The sequence below is a fragment of the Crinia signifera genome, unplaced genomic scaffold, assembly GCF_055691185.1.
Source record: "Crinia signifera unplaced genomic scaffold, ASM5569118v1 HAP2_SCAFFOLD_147, whole genome shotgun sequence".
Taxonomy (NCBI): Eukaryota; Metazoa; Chordata; class Amphibia; order Anura; family Myobatrachidae; genus Crinia; species Crinia signifera.
In genome coordinates, this window is record NW_028142040.1 from 167,090 (window position 1) to 180,348 (window position 13,259).

At 47.1% G+C, this 13,259-nt stretch overlaps 1 protein-coding gene across 2 annotated transcripts; it reads right to left on the reverse strand.

The window, feature by feature from the left end:
* Positions 1–6,406: 6,406 nt before the first annotated feature.
* Positions 6,407–12,234, reverse strand: LOC146053287 (uncharacterized). Of its 2 annotated transcripts, XM_083167982.1 has the most exons (3): positions 11,666–12,234; positions 10,182–11,558; positions 6,407–9,471 (listed from the first exon to the last, which is right to left on the reverse strand). In XM_083167982.1, the coding sequence occupies exons 2-3, from the start codon at positions 10,671–10,673 to the stop codon at positions 8,821–8,823; spliced, it is 1,143 nt and encodes a 380-aa protein (XP_083024108.1). In that variant the 5' UTR covers positions 10,674–11,558; positions 11,666–12,234; the 3' UTR covers positions 6,407–8,820. The 2 variants fall into 2 exon arrangements, with proteins under 2 accessions (XP_083024108.1, XP_083024107.1); XM_083167981.1 differs by having other exon boundaries at positions 10,182–12,234.
* Positions 12,235–13,259: the final 1,025 nt, after the last annotated feature.

Here is a 13,259-nt window from a genome sequence, read left to right on the forward strand (position 1 = left end):
CCCTTTTGCCTAGAAGCCCCTAAACCCATTGAAATAGCATTGGGGGTTTAAATTCGTTAGGCCCCGCCCCTTTGGGTCCAGAAGCCCAGAATACCATTCATAGTACAGAACTCGACATGGCTGATGGTTGAGATACTTTTGGCCACGCCCATTTTGCCTAGAAGCCCCTAAACCCATTGAAATAGAATTGGGGGTTTAAATTTGTTAGGCCCCGCCCCTTTTGGTCCAGAAGCCCAGAGTACCATTCATAGTATAGACCTCGACATGGCTGAGGGTTGAGATACTTTTGACCACGCCCCTTTTGCCTAGAAGCCACTAAACCCATTGAAATAGCTTTGGGGGTTTAAATTTGTTAGGCCCCGCCCCTTTTGGTCCAGAAGCCCAGAATACCATTCATAGTATAGACCTCGACATGGCTGAGGGTTGAGATACTTTTGGCCACGCCCCTTTTGCCTAGAAGCCCCTAAACCCATTGAAATAGCATTGGGGGTTTAAATTCGTTAGGCCCCGCCCCTTTGGGTCCAGAAGCCCAGAATACCATTCATAGTACAGAACTCGACATGGCTGATGGTTGAGATACTTTTGGCCACGCCCATTTTGCCTAGAAGCCCCTAAACCCATTGAAATAGAATTGGGGGTTTAAATTCGTTAGGCCCCGCCTCTTTGGGTCCAGAAGCCCAGAATACCATTCATAGTATAGACCTCGACATGGCTGAGGGTTGAGATACTTTTGGCCACGCCCCTTTTGCCTAGAAGCCCCTAAACCCATTGAAATAGCATTGGGGGTTTAAATTCGTTAGGCCCCGCCCCTTTTGGTCCAGAAGCCCAGAATACCATTCATAGTATAGACCTCGACATGGCTGAGGGTTGAGATACTTTTGGCCACGCCCCTTTTGCCTAGAAGCCCCTAAACCCATTGAAATAGCATTGGGGGTTTAAATTTGTTAGGCCCCGCCCCTTTTGGTCCAGAAGCCCAGAGTACCATTCATAGTATAGACCTCGACATGGCTGAGGGTTGAGATACTTTTGACCACGCCCCTTTTGCCTAGAAGCCACTAAACCCATTGAAATAGCTTTGGGGGTTTAAATTTGTTAGGCCCCGCCCCTTTTGGTCCAGAAGCCCAGAGTACCATTCATAGTATAGACCTCGACATGGCTGAGGGTTGAGATACTTTTGGCCACGCCCCTTTTGCCTAGAAGCCCCTAAACCCATTGAAATAGAATTGGGGGTTTAAATTCGTTAGGCCCCGCCTCTTTGGGTCCAGAAGCCCAGAATACCATTCATAGTATAGACCTCGACATGGCTGAGGGTTGAGATACTTTTGGCCACGCCCCTTTTGCCTAGAAGCCCGTAAACCCATTGAAATAGCATTGGGGGTTTAAATTCGTTAGGCCCCGCCCCTTTGGGTCCAGAAGCCCAGAATACCATTCATAGTACAGACCTCGACATGGCTGAGGGTAGAGATACTTTTGGCCACGCCCCTTTTGCCTAGAAGCCCGTAAACCCATTGAAATAGCATTGGGGGTTTAAATTGGTTAGGCCCCGCCCCTTTGGGTCCAGTAGCCCAGAATACCATTCATAGTATAGACCTCGACATGGCTGAGGGTTGAGATACTTTTGGCCACGCCCCTTTTGCCTAGAAGCCCCTAAACCCAATGAAATAGAATTGGGGGTTTAAATTCGTTAGGCCCCGCCCCTTTGGGTCCAGAAGCCCAGAATACCATTCATAGTATAGACCTCGACATGGCTGAGGGTTGAGATACTTTTGGCCACGCCTCTTTTGCCTAGAAGCCCCTAAACCCATTGAAATAGCATTGGGGGTTTAAATTCGTTAGGCCCCGCCCCTTTGGGTCCAGAAGCCCAGAATACCATTCATAGTATAGACCTCGACATGGCTGAGGGTTGAGATACTTTTGGCCACGCCCCTTTTGCCTAGAAGCCCCTAAACCCATTGAAATAACATTGGGGTTTAAATTCGTTAGGCCCCGCCCCTTCTGGTCCAGAAGCCCAGAATACCATTCATAGTACAGACCTCGACATGGCTGAGGGTTGAGATACTTTTGGCCATGCCCCTTTTGCCTAGAAGCCCGTAAACCCATTGAAATAGCATTGGGGGTTTAAATTCGTTAGGCCCCGCCCCTTTCGGTCCAGAAGCCCAGAATACCATTCATAGTATAGACCTCGACATGGCTGAGGGTTGAGATACTTTTGGCCATGCCCCTTTTGCCTAGAAGCCCCTAAACCCATTGCAATAGCATTGGGGGTTTAAATTTGTTAGGCCCCGCCCCTTTTGGTCCAGAAGCCCAGAATACCATTCATAGTATAGACCTCGACATGGCTGAGGGTTCAGATACTTTTGGCCACGCCCCTTTTGCCTAGAAGCCCCTAAACCCATTGAAATAGCATTGGGGGTTTAAATTCGTTAGGCCCCGCCTCTTTGGGTCCAGAAGCCCAGAATACCATTCATAGTATAGACCTCGACATGGCTGAGGGTTGAGATACTTTTGGCCACGCCCCTTTTGCCTAGAAGCCCGTAAACCCATTGAAATAGCATTGGGGGTTTAAATTCGTTAGGCCCCGCCGCTTTTGGTCCAGAAGCCCAGAATACCATTCATAGTATAGACCTCGACATGGCTGAGGGTTGAGATACTTTTGGCCACGCCCCTTTTGCCTAGAAGCCCGTAAACCCATTGAAATAGCATTGGGGGTTTAAATTCGTTAGGCCCCGCCCCTTTGGGTCCAGAAGCCCAGAATACCATTCATAGTACAGACCTCGACATGGCTGAGGGTTGAGATACTTTTGGCCACGCCCCTTTTGCCTAGAAGCCCGTAAACCCATTGAAATAGCATTGGGGGTTTAAATTCGTTAGGCCCCGCCCCTTTGGGTCCAGAAGCCCAGAATACCATTCATAGTATAGACCTCGACATGGCTGAGGGTTGAGATACTTTTGGCCACGCCCATTTTGCGTAGAAGCCCCAAAACCCATTGAAATAGCATTGGGGGTTTAAATTCGTTAGGCCCCGCCCCTTTGGGTCCAGAAGCCCAGAATACCATTCATAGTACAGACCTCGACATGGCTGAGGGTAGAGATACTTTTGGCCACGCCCCTTTTGCCTAGAAGCCCGTAAACCCATTGAAATAGCATTGGCGGTTTAAATTTGTTAGGCCCCGCCCCTTTGGGTCCAGTAGCCCAGAATACCATTCATAGTATAGACCTCGACATGGCTGAGGGTTGAGATACTTTTGGCCACGCCCCTTTTGCCTAGAAGCCCCTAAACCCATTGAAATAGAATTGGGGGTTTAAATTCGTTAGGCCCCGCCCCTTTGGGTCCAGAAGCCCAGAATACCATTCATAGTATAGACCTCGACATGGCTGAGGGTTGAGATACTTTTGGCCACGCCCCTTTTGCCTAGAAGCCCCTAAACCCATTGAAATAACATTGGGGGTTTAAATTCGTTAGGCCCCGCCCCTTCTGGTCCAGAAGCCCAGAATACCATTCATAGTACAGACCTCGACATGGCTGAGGGTTGAGATACTTTTGGCCACGCCCCTTTTGCCTAGAAGCCCCTAAACCCATTGAAATAACATTGGGGGTTTAAATTCGTTAGGCCCCGCCCCTTCTGGTCCAGAAGCCCAGAATACCATTCATAGTACAGACCTCGACATGGCTGAGGGTTGAGATACTTTTGGCCATGCCCCTTTTGCCTAGAAGCCCCTAAACCCATTGAAATAGCATTGGGGGTTTAAATTCGTTAAGCCCCGCCCCTTTGGGTCCAGAAGCCCAGAATACCATTCATAGTACAGACCTCGACATGGCTGAGGGTTGAGATACTTTTGGCCACGCCCCTTTTGCCTAGAAGCCCGTAAACCCATTGACATAGCATTGGGGGTTTAAATTCGTTAGGCCCCGCCCCTTTGGTCCAGAAGCCCAGAATACCATTCATAGTATAGACCTCGACATGGCTGAGGGTTGAGATACTTTTGGCCACGCCCCTTTTGCCTAGAAGCCACTAAACCCATTGAAATAGCTTTGGGGTTTAAATTCGTTAGGCCCCGCCCCTTTGGGTCCAGAAGCCCAGAATACCATTCATAGTATAGACCTCGACATGGCTGAGGGTTGAGATACTTTTGGCCACGCCCCTTTTGCCTAGAAGCCCCTAAACCCATTGAAATAGCATTGGGGGTTTAAATTCGTTAGGCCCCGCCCCTTTGGGTCCAGAAGCCCAGAATACCATTCATAGTACAGACCTCGACATGGCTGAGGGTTGAGATACTTTTGGCCACGCCCCTTTTGCCTAGAAGCCCCTAAACACATTGAAATAGCATTGGGGGTTTAAATTCGTTAGGCCCCGCCCCTTTTGGTCCAGAAGCCCAGAATACCATTCATAGTATAGACCTCGACATGGCTGATGGTTGAGATACTTTTGGCCACGCCCCTTTTGCCTAGAAGCCCCTAAACCCATTGAAATAGCTTTGGGGGTTTAAATTCGTTAGGCCCCGCCCCTTTGGGTCCAGAAGCCCAGAATACCATTCATAGTATAGACCTCGACATGGCTGAGGGTTGAGATACTTTTGGCCACGCCCCTTTAGCCTAGAAGCAACTAAACCCATTGAAATAGCTTTGGGGGTTTAAATTCGTTAGGCCCCGCCCCTTTGGGTCCAGAAGCCCAGAATACCATTCATAGTATAGACCTCGACATGGCTGAGGGTTGAGATACTTTTGGCCACGCCCCTTTTGCCTAGAAGCCCCTAAACCCATTGAAATAGCATTGGGGGTTTAAATTCGTTAGGCCCCGCCCCTTTGGGTCCAGAAGCCCAGAATACTATTCATAGTACAGACCTCGACATGGCTGAGGGTTGAGATACTTTTGGCCACGCCCCTTTTGCCTAGAAGCCCTTAAACCCATTGAAATAGCATTGGGGGTTTAAATTCGTTAGGCCCCGCCCCTTTGGGTCCAGAAGCCCAGAATACCATTCATAGTATAGACCTCGACATGGCTGATGGTTGAGATACTTTTGGCAACGCCCCTTTTGCCTAGAAGCCCCTAAACCCATTGAAATAGCTTTGGGGGTTAAAATTCGTTAGGCCCCGCCCCTTTGGGTTCAGAAGCGCAGAATACCATTCATAGTATAGACCTTGATATGGCTGAGGGTTGAGATACTTTTGGCCACGCCCCTTTTGCCTAGAAGCCCCTAAACCCATTGAAATTGCATTGGGGGTTTAAATTCGTTAGGCCCCGCCCCTTTGGGTCCAGAAGCCCAGAATACCATTCATAGTATAGACCTCGACATGGCTGAGGGTTGAGATACTTTTGGTCACGCCCCTTTTGCCTAGAAGCCCCTAAACCTATATAAATAGCATTGGGGGTTTAAATTCGTTAGGCCCCGCCCCTTTTGGTCCAGAAGCCCAGAATACCATTCATAGTATAGACCTCGACATGGCTGAGGGTTGAGATACTTTTGGCCATGCCCCTTTTGCCTAGAAGCCCCTAAACCCATTGAAATAGCATTGGGGGTTTAAATTCGTTAGGCCCCGCCCCTTTGGGTCCAGAAGCCCAGAATACCATTCATAGTACAGACCTCGACATGGCTGAGGGTTGAGATACTTTTGGCCACGCCCCTTTTGCCTAGAAGCCCGTAAACCCATTGAAATAGCTTTGGGGGTTAAAATTCGTTAGGCCCCGCCCCTTTGGGTTCAGAAGCGCAGAATACCATTCATAGTATAGACCTTGATATGGCTGAGGGTTGAGATACTTTTGGCCACGCCCCTTTTGCCTAGAAGCCCCTAAACCCATTGAAATTGCATTGGGGGTTTAAATTCGTTAGGCCCCGCCCCTTTGGGTCCAGAAGCCCAGAATACCATTCATAGTATAGACCTCGACATGGCTGATGGTTAAGATACTTTTGGCCACGCCCCTTTTGCCTAGAAGCCCCTAAACCCATTGAAATAGCATTGGGGGTTTAAATTCGTTAGGCCCCGCCCCTTTGGGTCCAGAAGCCCAGAATACCATTCATAGTATAGACCTCGACATGGCTGAGGGTTGAGATACTTTTGGCCACGCCCCTTTAGCCTAGAAGCAACTAAACCCATTGAAATAGCTTTGGGGGTTTAAATTCGTTAGGCCCCGCCCCTTTGGGTCCAGAAGCCCAGAATACCATTCATAGTATAGACCTCGACATGGCTGAGGGTTGAGATACTTTTGGCCACGCCCCTTTTGCCTAGAAGCCCCTAAACCCATTGAAATAGCATTGGGGGTTTAAATTCGTTAGGCCCCGCCCCTTTGGGTCCAGAAGCCCAGAATACTATTCATAGTACAGACCTCGACATGGCTGAGGGTTGAGATACTTTTGGCCACGCCCCTTTTGCCTAGAAGCCCCTAAAGCTGGGTACACATATGTACAATTTCATTTTTCTTGCGACCGTTCGATCGACCGAATACACGTTCGGCCGTCCGAAACATACGACCGATCTGCGCGTACACATATGTACAATTTTACTGGCGACGTCCGATGTACTCCCGTCCAAACAATCGCAAGAAAAAGATTGTACCACCGTACACACTCTCCCGTTCTGGCTATTCGAACGATAAAAATGTACACAACATTATCATAATGGGCTGGATTAAAAGAGCATAGCAAAACGAGGCGTGATCACGGAACAAAGAATCGTTCGTGTAGTACAGTGAATAGAGCCGTGACTATTCATATCCATTGCTAGCTGTACTGGATATACGTACGTACGTTCGTCTATCGGTGCATTTGGGCCTTTTTAATCATGAGCTTGAGGAGAAGGAAGGCTCGTGCGTGCATTTTGGCTGCTATGGCCATCAGATTGCGGGCTATTAAAAAAAGAAAAAGGACCAAGAATCGGAGCTGCTGGACCAGAGACTGGCTTCTGAGGAGAGACACCTTCTCCCACATGCCATTGCTACAGGAGATACGGGAGAACAATCCTGATGATTTCAGGAATTATCTCCGTATGGATGACGCTACCTTCATGGAGCTGCTGACACTGGTTACCCCTTTAATAGAGAGAGAGGACACCTATTTCAGGAGGCCTATTTCTGCAGAGCAGAGACTGGTGGCAACGCTGCGTTATCTGGCAACAGGCAGGACCCTTGCCGACCTGAGATTCACAACCGCAATATCATCTCAAGCGCTGGGGTTGATAATACCAGACACCTGTGATGCCATCGTCCAAGTTCTACAGGAGAAATACATGAAGGTAAATATAGAAATTACATACATGTCCCCCATATGTATAGCTGTGCACATACCTGTACCCTATATGTATATCATTACAATGCCTGTTAATGTAATCTTTTACACCAGTGGGTGGGGGGTCATTTTGATAAGGCGGGTAATAGCTTTGAGGCTGCAATGGGGGAGGGCTGATGTGTCTAAAATCAACCCAACAGATTAATAATACGCGTATACTTTTATATTGCAGTTTCCATCGACCAAGGAGGAGTGGCAAAATATTGCACGTGATTTCCGTGATCTTTGGAATTTCCCTAATTGTGGTGGAGCTATCGATGGCAAACACGTCAGAATCATGCCCCCTGCAAAGAGTGGCTCTTTTTATTATAACTATAAGGGGTTCTTCAGCATTGTTCTAATGGCCATCGCTAATGCTCGATACGAGTTTGTATTTGTGGACATTGGGAAAAATGGTAGAGTTTCAGATGGAGGAGCCCTGGAGTATACCTTTTTCCACGACCAACTGAAAAAAAATCTACTGAATCTGCCAGAGCGGACTGAAAATGAGCACGGTTTGAACTTTGTTTTTGTGGCGGATGAGGCCTTTGCATTGCACCCTAATGTCCTTAAACCCTACCCACAAAGGGCACTGAACAGGGAACGGCGCATTTTTAACTATCGCCTGTCACGTGCCAGGCGAGTGGTTGAAAATGCGTTTGGGATTCTGAGTAATAAATTCAGAATTTTTCACAGTGCCATCAATCTGCGCCTAGATAAGATTGACAAAGTGGTGCAGGCCTGCTGTGTGCTGCACAACTACATGCGCAGAAAAGCGGTGCACACACAACAACTGGGGGCTACAGTGGACGACAGCCAAGTTGTTGACGAGCCTATTGGTCTGACAGCTTTGGCAAATAATTTAAACACCAGAAATGCATCAACGCAAGCAAAGTTGTCAAGAGACGAGTACTTGGATTATTTCAATGGTGTTGGGGCTGTGGAGTGGCAGAATGACATGATTGCTTAAAAATGTACGTTTTTGTCATTGTAAATATATTGTTTTTTGGTGTGTACTAATCAATATTTTGCCAATAAAATTTGTATACTCACAGTTCCGCACAAGTTGTCCTCTGCGTCTTATTGCAGCAAGGAGGGGGAGGTGGAGGCCGAATCACGGCAAGTGAGTGGTAGTACTCAGGTGCCAGGCATTCCTGGAGGGCACAATGCCACGGCACCTGGAGTGCAGACTGTACCCAGTACTGGTGTTTATGTACTAGCAAGTAGTTGCTCCACCACACCTATTTCTATGCCAATTTCTCCTGGTACTTTTGTACAGTCTCCAGGAGCAATACATGAAGGTAAATATTGAAACAACATGCATGTACCCCATATGTATATCTGTGCCCTATAGTCACCCTGCATGGTAAATGATATTTTCACACGGACACCAACTAGATTACAGAATTTTTAATTTTTGTATAAATTATTAACTTATAAACTTATAAAAAATATAACATAAATAACAAGGAAATAAATAATAAAGAAATACTTAAACATAAAAATATTTAAACTATATTATTAAAACAAAAATGCAATTAAATCAACTATATAAAATATTTACATCTGGTGGTAAACTTGGCCCACCCCATAATCCCCTGTATCCATCGGTGGTTGGGAGGGAGATGGAGTTTGGAAGGGGCCACCAGGTGGACCTGGTGGGAGCGTATTAGCCGCCGTTGCCGGTTGGTGCTGCCTTTGCCCAGTTGGTGGCTGTAAATGGTGATACTGGGGATATTGCACCGGGTGAAATACAGCTTGTTGGGGTATAGGAGCTGGGCTGATGGGTTGAAATTCAACCCTAGGCAGAGGGGTCTCATCGGTGAGACGTGTGTGCCGGGTCAGAGTCCCCACACGGGCCCGGTACAGCGTCTCATAAAATATGCGCTCTACCTCCACCCTTGTAGCCGGGTCCAACTTTCTCAAATTGTCCGCTAATACGCTCCCCACCCGGTCCGCATCATCCTCATCCATGCTCATCAATCTGTTGGCAGACTCCAGGATCTTGGTGGTTGCCACGTCCGCAGCATCTGGAGTCTGCCTCGGCCTTTTGCGCCCTCTTCTTGATGGTGCTTCTGCTGCACTTTGAGCGCTTGATGGAGGTTCACCGCTGGTCGTGGCGGTTGGTGTGGGGGTGGAGCAGAGGGTCGGTGAAGGCAGCTGTGATGCCACCTCCAGCGATGCCGAAGACTCCTCCTCAAATAGCGATGGCTGTAACAAAACAAGATGATGTATCACTATAGATTTTTAAGACTTCCATATATTTTTATATCTACGCAGAAGAACGCAGCCCACACACCACCATGTTGCTGCCATGGATGAAAGTGAGCTAGTTGAAGAGGCGTTATGATTGGCATCTCTGGAAACTAATTATTTAGATACCAGACATAACAAATACTAATTTAAACACCAGAAATGCATCTATGCGTGCTAAATTAACCAGGTATGAATACATGCAGTATTTTATTGGTGTTGGCGCTGTGGATTGGCAGAATGATATTATTTCGTTAATTTTACACCACAAAAAAATATTACAATAATCCGCGCCAGAAAGACTACAACAGTGTAGATACCAGGGATTACCAATGGCAACCAAAACTTCCAAATACAAAAAATGTGGGAAATGCACTTGCGATGTCTGAATATTGATCACTGTCTTCCCAGGCGGATAAGAGTATAGCTCCACCACTGAGAAGAACCAGAATTAGGGCCACAGAGAAGGTCAAATTGACGATGTAGAACCAAAAGGGTGGGGTATCGCCCCCTGCAACTGACCTCTCTGTTGTGCCCAACAGAGAGGTCAGTTGCAGGGGGCGATACCCCCCCCTTTTAATTTTACATGTTCACAATTTTTATACTGTACTTGCTGTTATATTTATCTTGTGTGCAAAAAATTTTTCAAAAAAAATCCGTCTACTTACTGTGCCGCAAATGGTGTCATCTGAAACCTCTTGGGTGCACGCGGAGGTGGAGGGTGCAGGCTGGTTCCTTGAAGTGTTGCCGACCGAATCCCTGGGCAGCTCCTGGTCCACCGTGAAGGCCAGCAGGTCATAGTACCACAGCCTGGGCACATACACTTGGTCTGCCCCTGCCCCAGACCGCTTTGAGGACTCAACCTTATTTAATTCCTTTTTAAATACGGTCCTCATATTAGCAATGCGAGTCCGGACCCACTCCACATTTGCTATGGGGTAGTATGTCTGGCTCACCCTCACCAGCTCCTCCAGAGCAGATAGCCTCTTCTGCCTATTCGAATGGTCTCTGGATTTGGTGTTCCATAAACAATTCTGATCCCTGTAGGCCTCAATGAAATCCTTCATAAATTCGACATTTTTTTCTGCCATGGTTGAATTTCTGTGCCAAAAAATAAAATAAAAAGGCATATTATTTTCTTGATACAAAAAGCACACCATAAACCATTTAATGTACAGGTGTTCAGTCTGTGGGCCACTAGATATACTGTAGCTATAGTACAGGAGTTGAAAGTCTGTGGAACATAGGATACACGGTCACTACAAGCCCCAGCATACCCCTGGCCCACAGATTGAAGTCCCTGTCATAGAAAACTACACATTTTGTTTTAATACTCACCGAAATAAATGTCGATACAGTCCGGAAAATTCGCTGCGCTGCTCCGATCAATCCAACAGCAACGACGGAATATTCTTTCGTGCAGAACGTGGCTTGAAACACAGTGATTGGATGAGCACAGGAATCTCCGCCCCACTCACGTGCTTCGCGTCACACAGACACGGGACATCGAGGAGCCATGTCGGAGGGTCTGGCGCCACCGCATATGGGGGAGGCCAGTACAGAACCTTTGATTTCCAAATCAGTGATAACCACAGATAAAGAAATCGCTGACAGACAGGACAACAAGGAGAAAAAAGTGACGCGCGCATCCGCCATGTCATCTGCAGAGGTGGAACTGATGGTCAAAATGCTGGATAGAAGGGACTACGATTGTTCGAGAAAAACATACCCCAAGACAAATTACAGAAAAGAAATTATTATGCAGCGTGTATGCAAGGAGATAAAGGAGAAGTTTGGGAAAAGAAGGTCCAAATACCAGCTCCAAAAACGGTGGTCGGACCTGAAGCACAAGGAGCAGGCCAAGCTGAAGAAAATTCGTGGAATTATTAAAAGAAGTGAGTCCAATGCCCTAGGTGGCTTTATTAATATACTGTCATGATCCATTACATTTTGAGTGTTTTGCTGACATGTTGCTTGTTTTTATTTACTCAGAGGAAATCCAATCCAGGAGAAGGCATGAGGAAGGCAGAGACAGGGCCTCCAACCTAAAAATAAAGAAGGAGAGTACAACAGGTAAGGTTTTGTACCAGCACACCAACAGAACAACACATGTTTTATACACACAACAAGGGGTAGTAATATGTCACTTTACCTTGTCACTATAGATGATATCCAGGCTGCGCAGCCGATGGAAGGGACCACAGAGGGCCACCAAGTGATTGCGATCACCAGCAGTGTAGATGGTGAGTGTATACTGCAAATCATCTTTATGGGATAGTGACGTATCATTTGTGGAAAGGTAAACATTTCTTTATCTGTACTTATTATAGATATCATCGAGATTTCAGATGTCAGTGCAGAGGGGGAGAAGAACACACCATCACCTGACACGTCCAGCGACGAAAGCACAATGCAAGAAAACATGACACAAGTCCATAAATGTCTACAAGAACTAAGCGGGAAAGTCCATACCGTAGCCCAAAAAATTACAAAAATCCAAAAAGGCGTAGCAGTAGTACACTCTTTATACGAAAAAATTTATAACGGTTTGCATTATAAAGTCAAAAAATAGTTTGTGTACTTTATTTTACTTGGTTCTCCTTCTTGTTTATTTGGAGGCCAGCAGCATGCACCTTAAAATGGTGCATGTCATGGCAAGCAGTCCCACGGCAGCAATGCATCACATGTGAGCAGGCCGGGATGTTCCCATGTGATGCGTTGCTGCCGTGGGACCGCTTGCCACTACATACACCACCATGTTCAAATGTGTTTTCATGTTTTTTTGGGTGGGTGGGCTTTCCTGCTAAACCTTCACACGTGGCACTTATGTCATGGCAAGCAGTCCCACGGCAGCAATGCATCACATGTGAGCAGGCCGGGATGTTCCCATGTGATGCGTTGCTGCCGTGGGACCGCTTGCCACTACATACACCACCATGTTCAAATGTGTTTTCATGTTTTTTTGGGTGGGTGGGCTTTCCTGCTAAACCTTCACACGTGGCACTTATGTCATGGCAAGCAGTCCCACGGCAGCAATGCATCACATGTGAGCAGGCCGGGATGTTCCCATGTGATGCGTTGCTGCCGTGGGACCGCTTGCCACTACATACACCACCATGTTCAAATGTGTTTTCATGTTTTTTTGGGTGGGTGGGCTTTCCTGCTAAACCTTCACACGTGGCACTTATGTCATGGCAAGCAGTCCCACGGCAGCAATGCATCACATGTGAGCAGGCCGGGATGTTCCCATGTGATGCGTTGCTGCCGTGGGACCGCTTCCCACTACATACACCACCATGTTCAAATGTGGTTTTATGTTTTTTGGGTGGGTGGGTGTCCGTTCCTGCTACACCTTCACGCAAGCACCTGTATGTGATACTCTGTTCAGGTCCGACCACCCAAATAAACAATGTGTTCACAGTAATTTTTGTCAGTATTTCTTAATAAATGTTAAGTGTTTATGCAGAACAATGAACATCACATATCTATCTATCTATCTATCTCTATCTATCTATCTTCTATAACTTCAGGAATGCACACACAACGATTATTTATTTCAAAACGAATGCACACACAACGAATATTCTTTAACAGCATGGGGCGGAAAGTACGGGGGAGAAGACTTCCTGTTGTTTACTTGCTGCGCTGATGGAGGGATGACGCAGCTAGTCAACACCCACATGGGCGTGCTGCGTTTGGGAGGAATGATCGCAGGAACGGGCTGCATATCGATCGAACGTGCGTAC

Excerpts from the sequence above, each read along its gene's own strand:
- LOC146053287 (XM_083167982.1), bottom strand. The coding sequence starts at position 10,673 with ATGGTGTGCTTTTTGTATCAAGAAAATAATATGCCTTTTTATTTTATT. Across the intron at positions 9,472-10,181 it reads ATGACACCATTTGCGGCACA|CCATCGCTATTTGAGGAGGA; the intron begins GTAAGTAGACGG and ends GTTTTGTTACAG.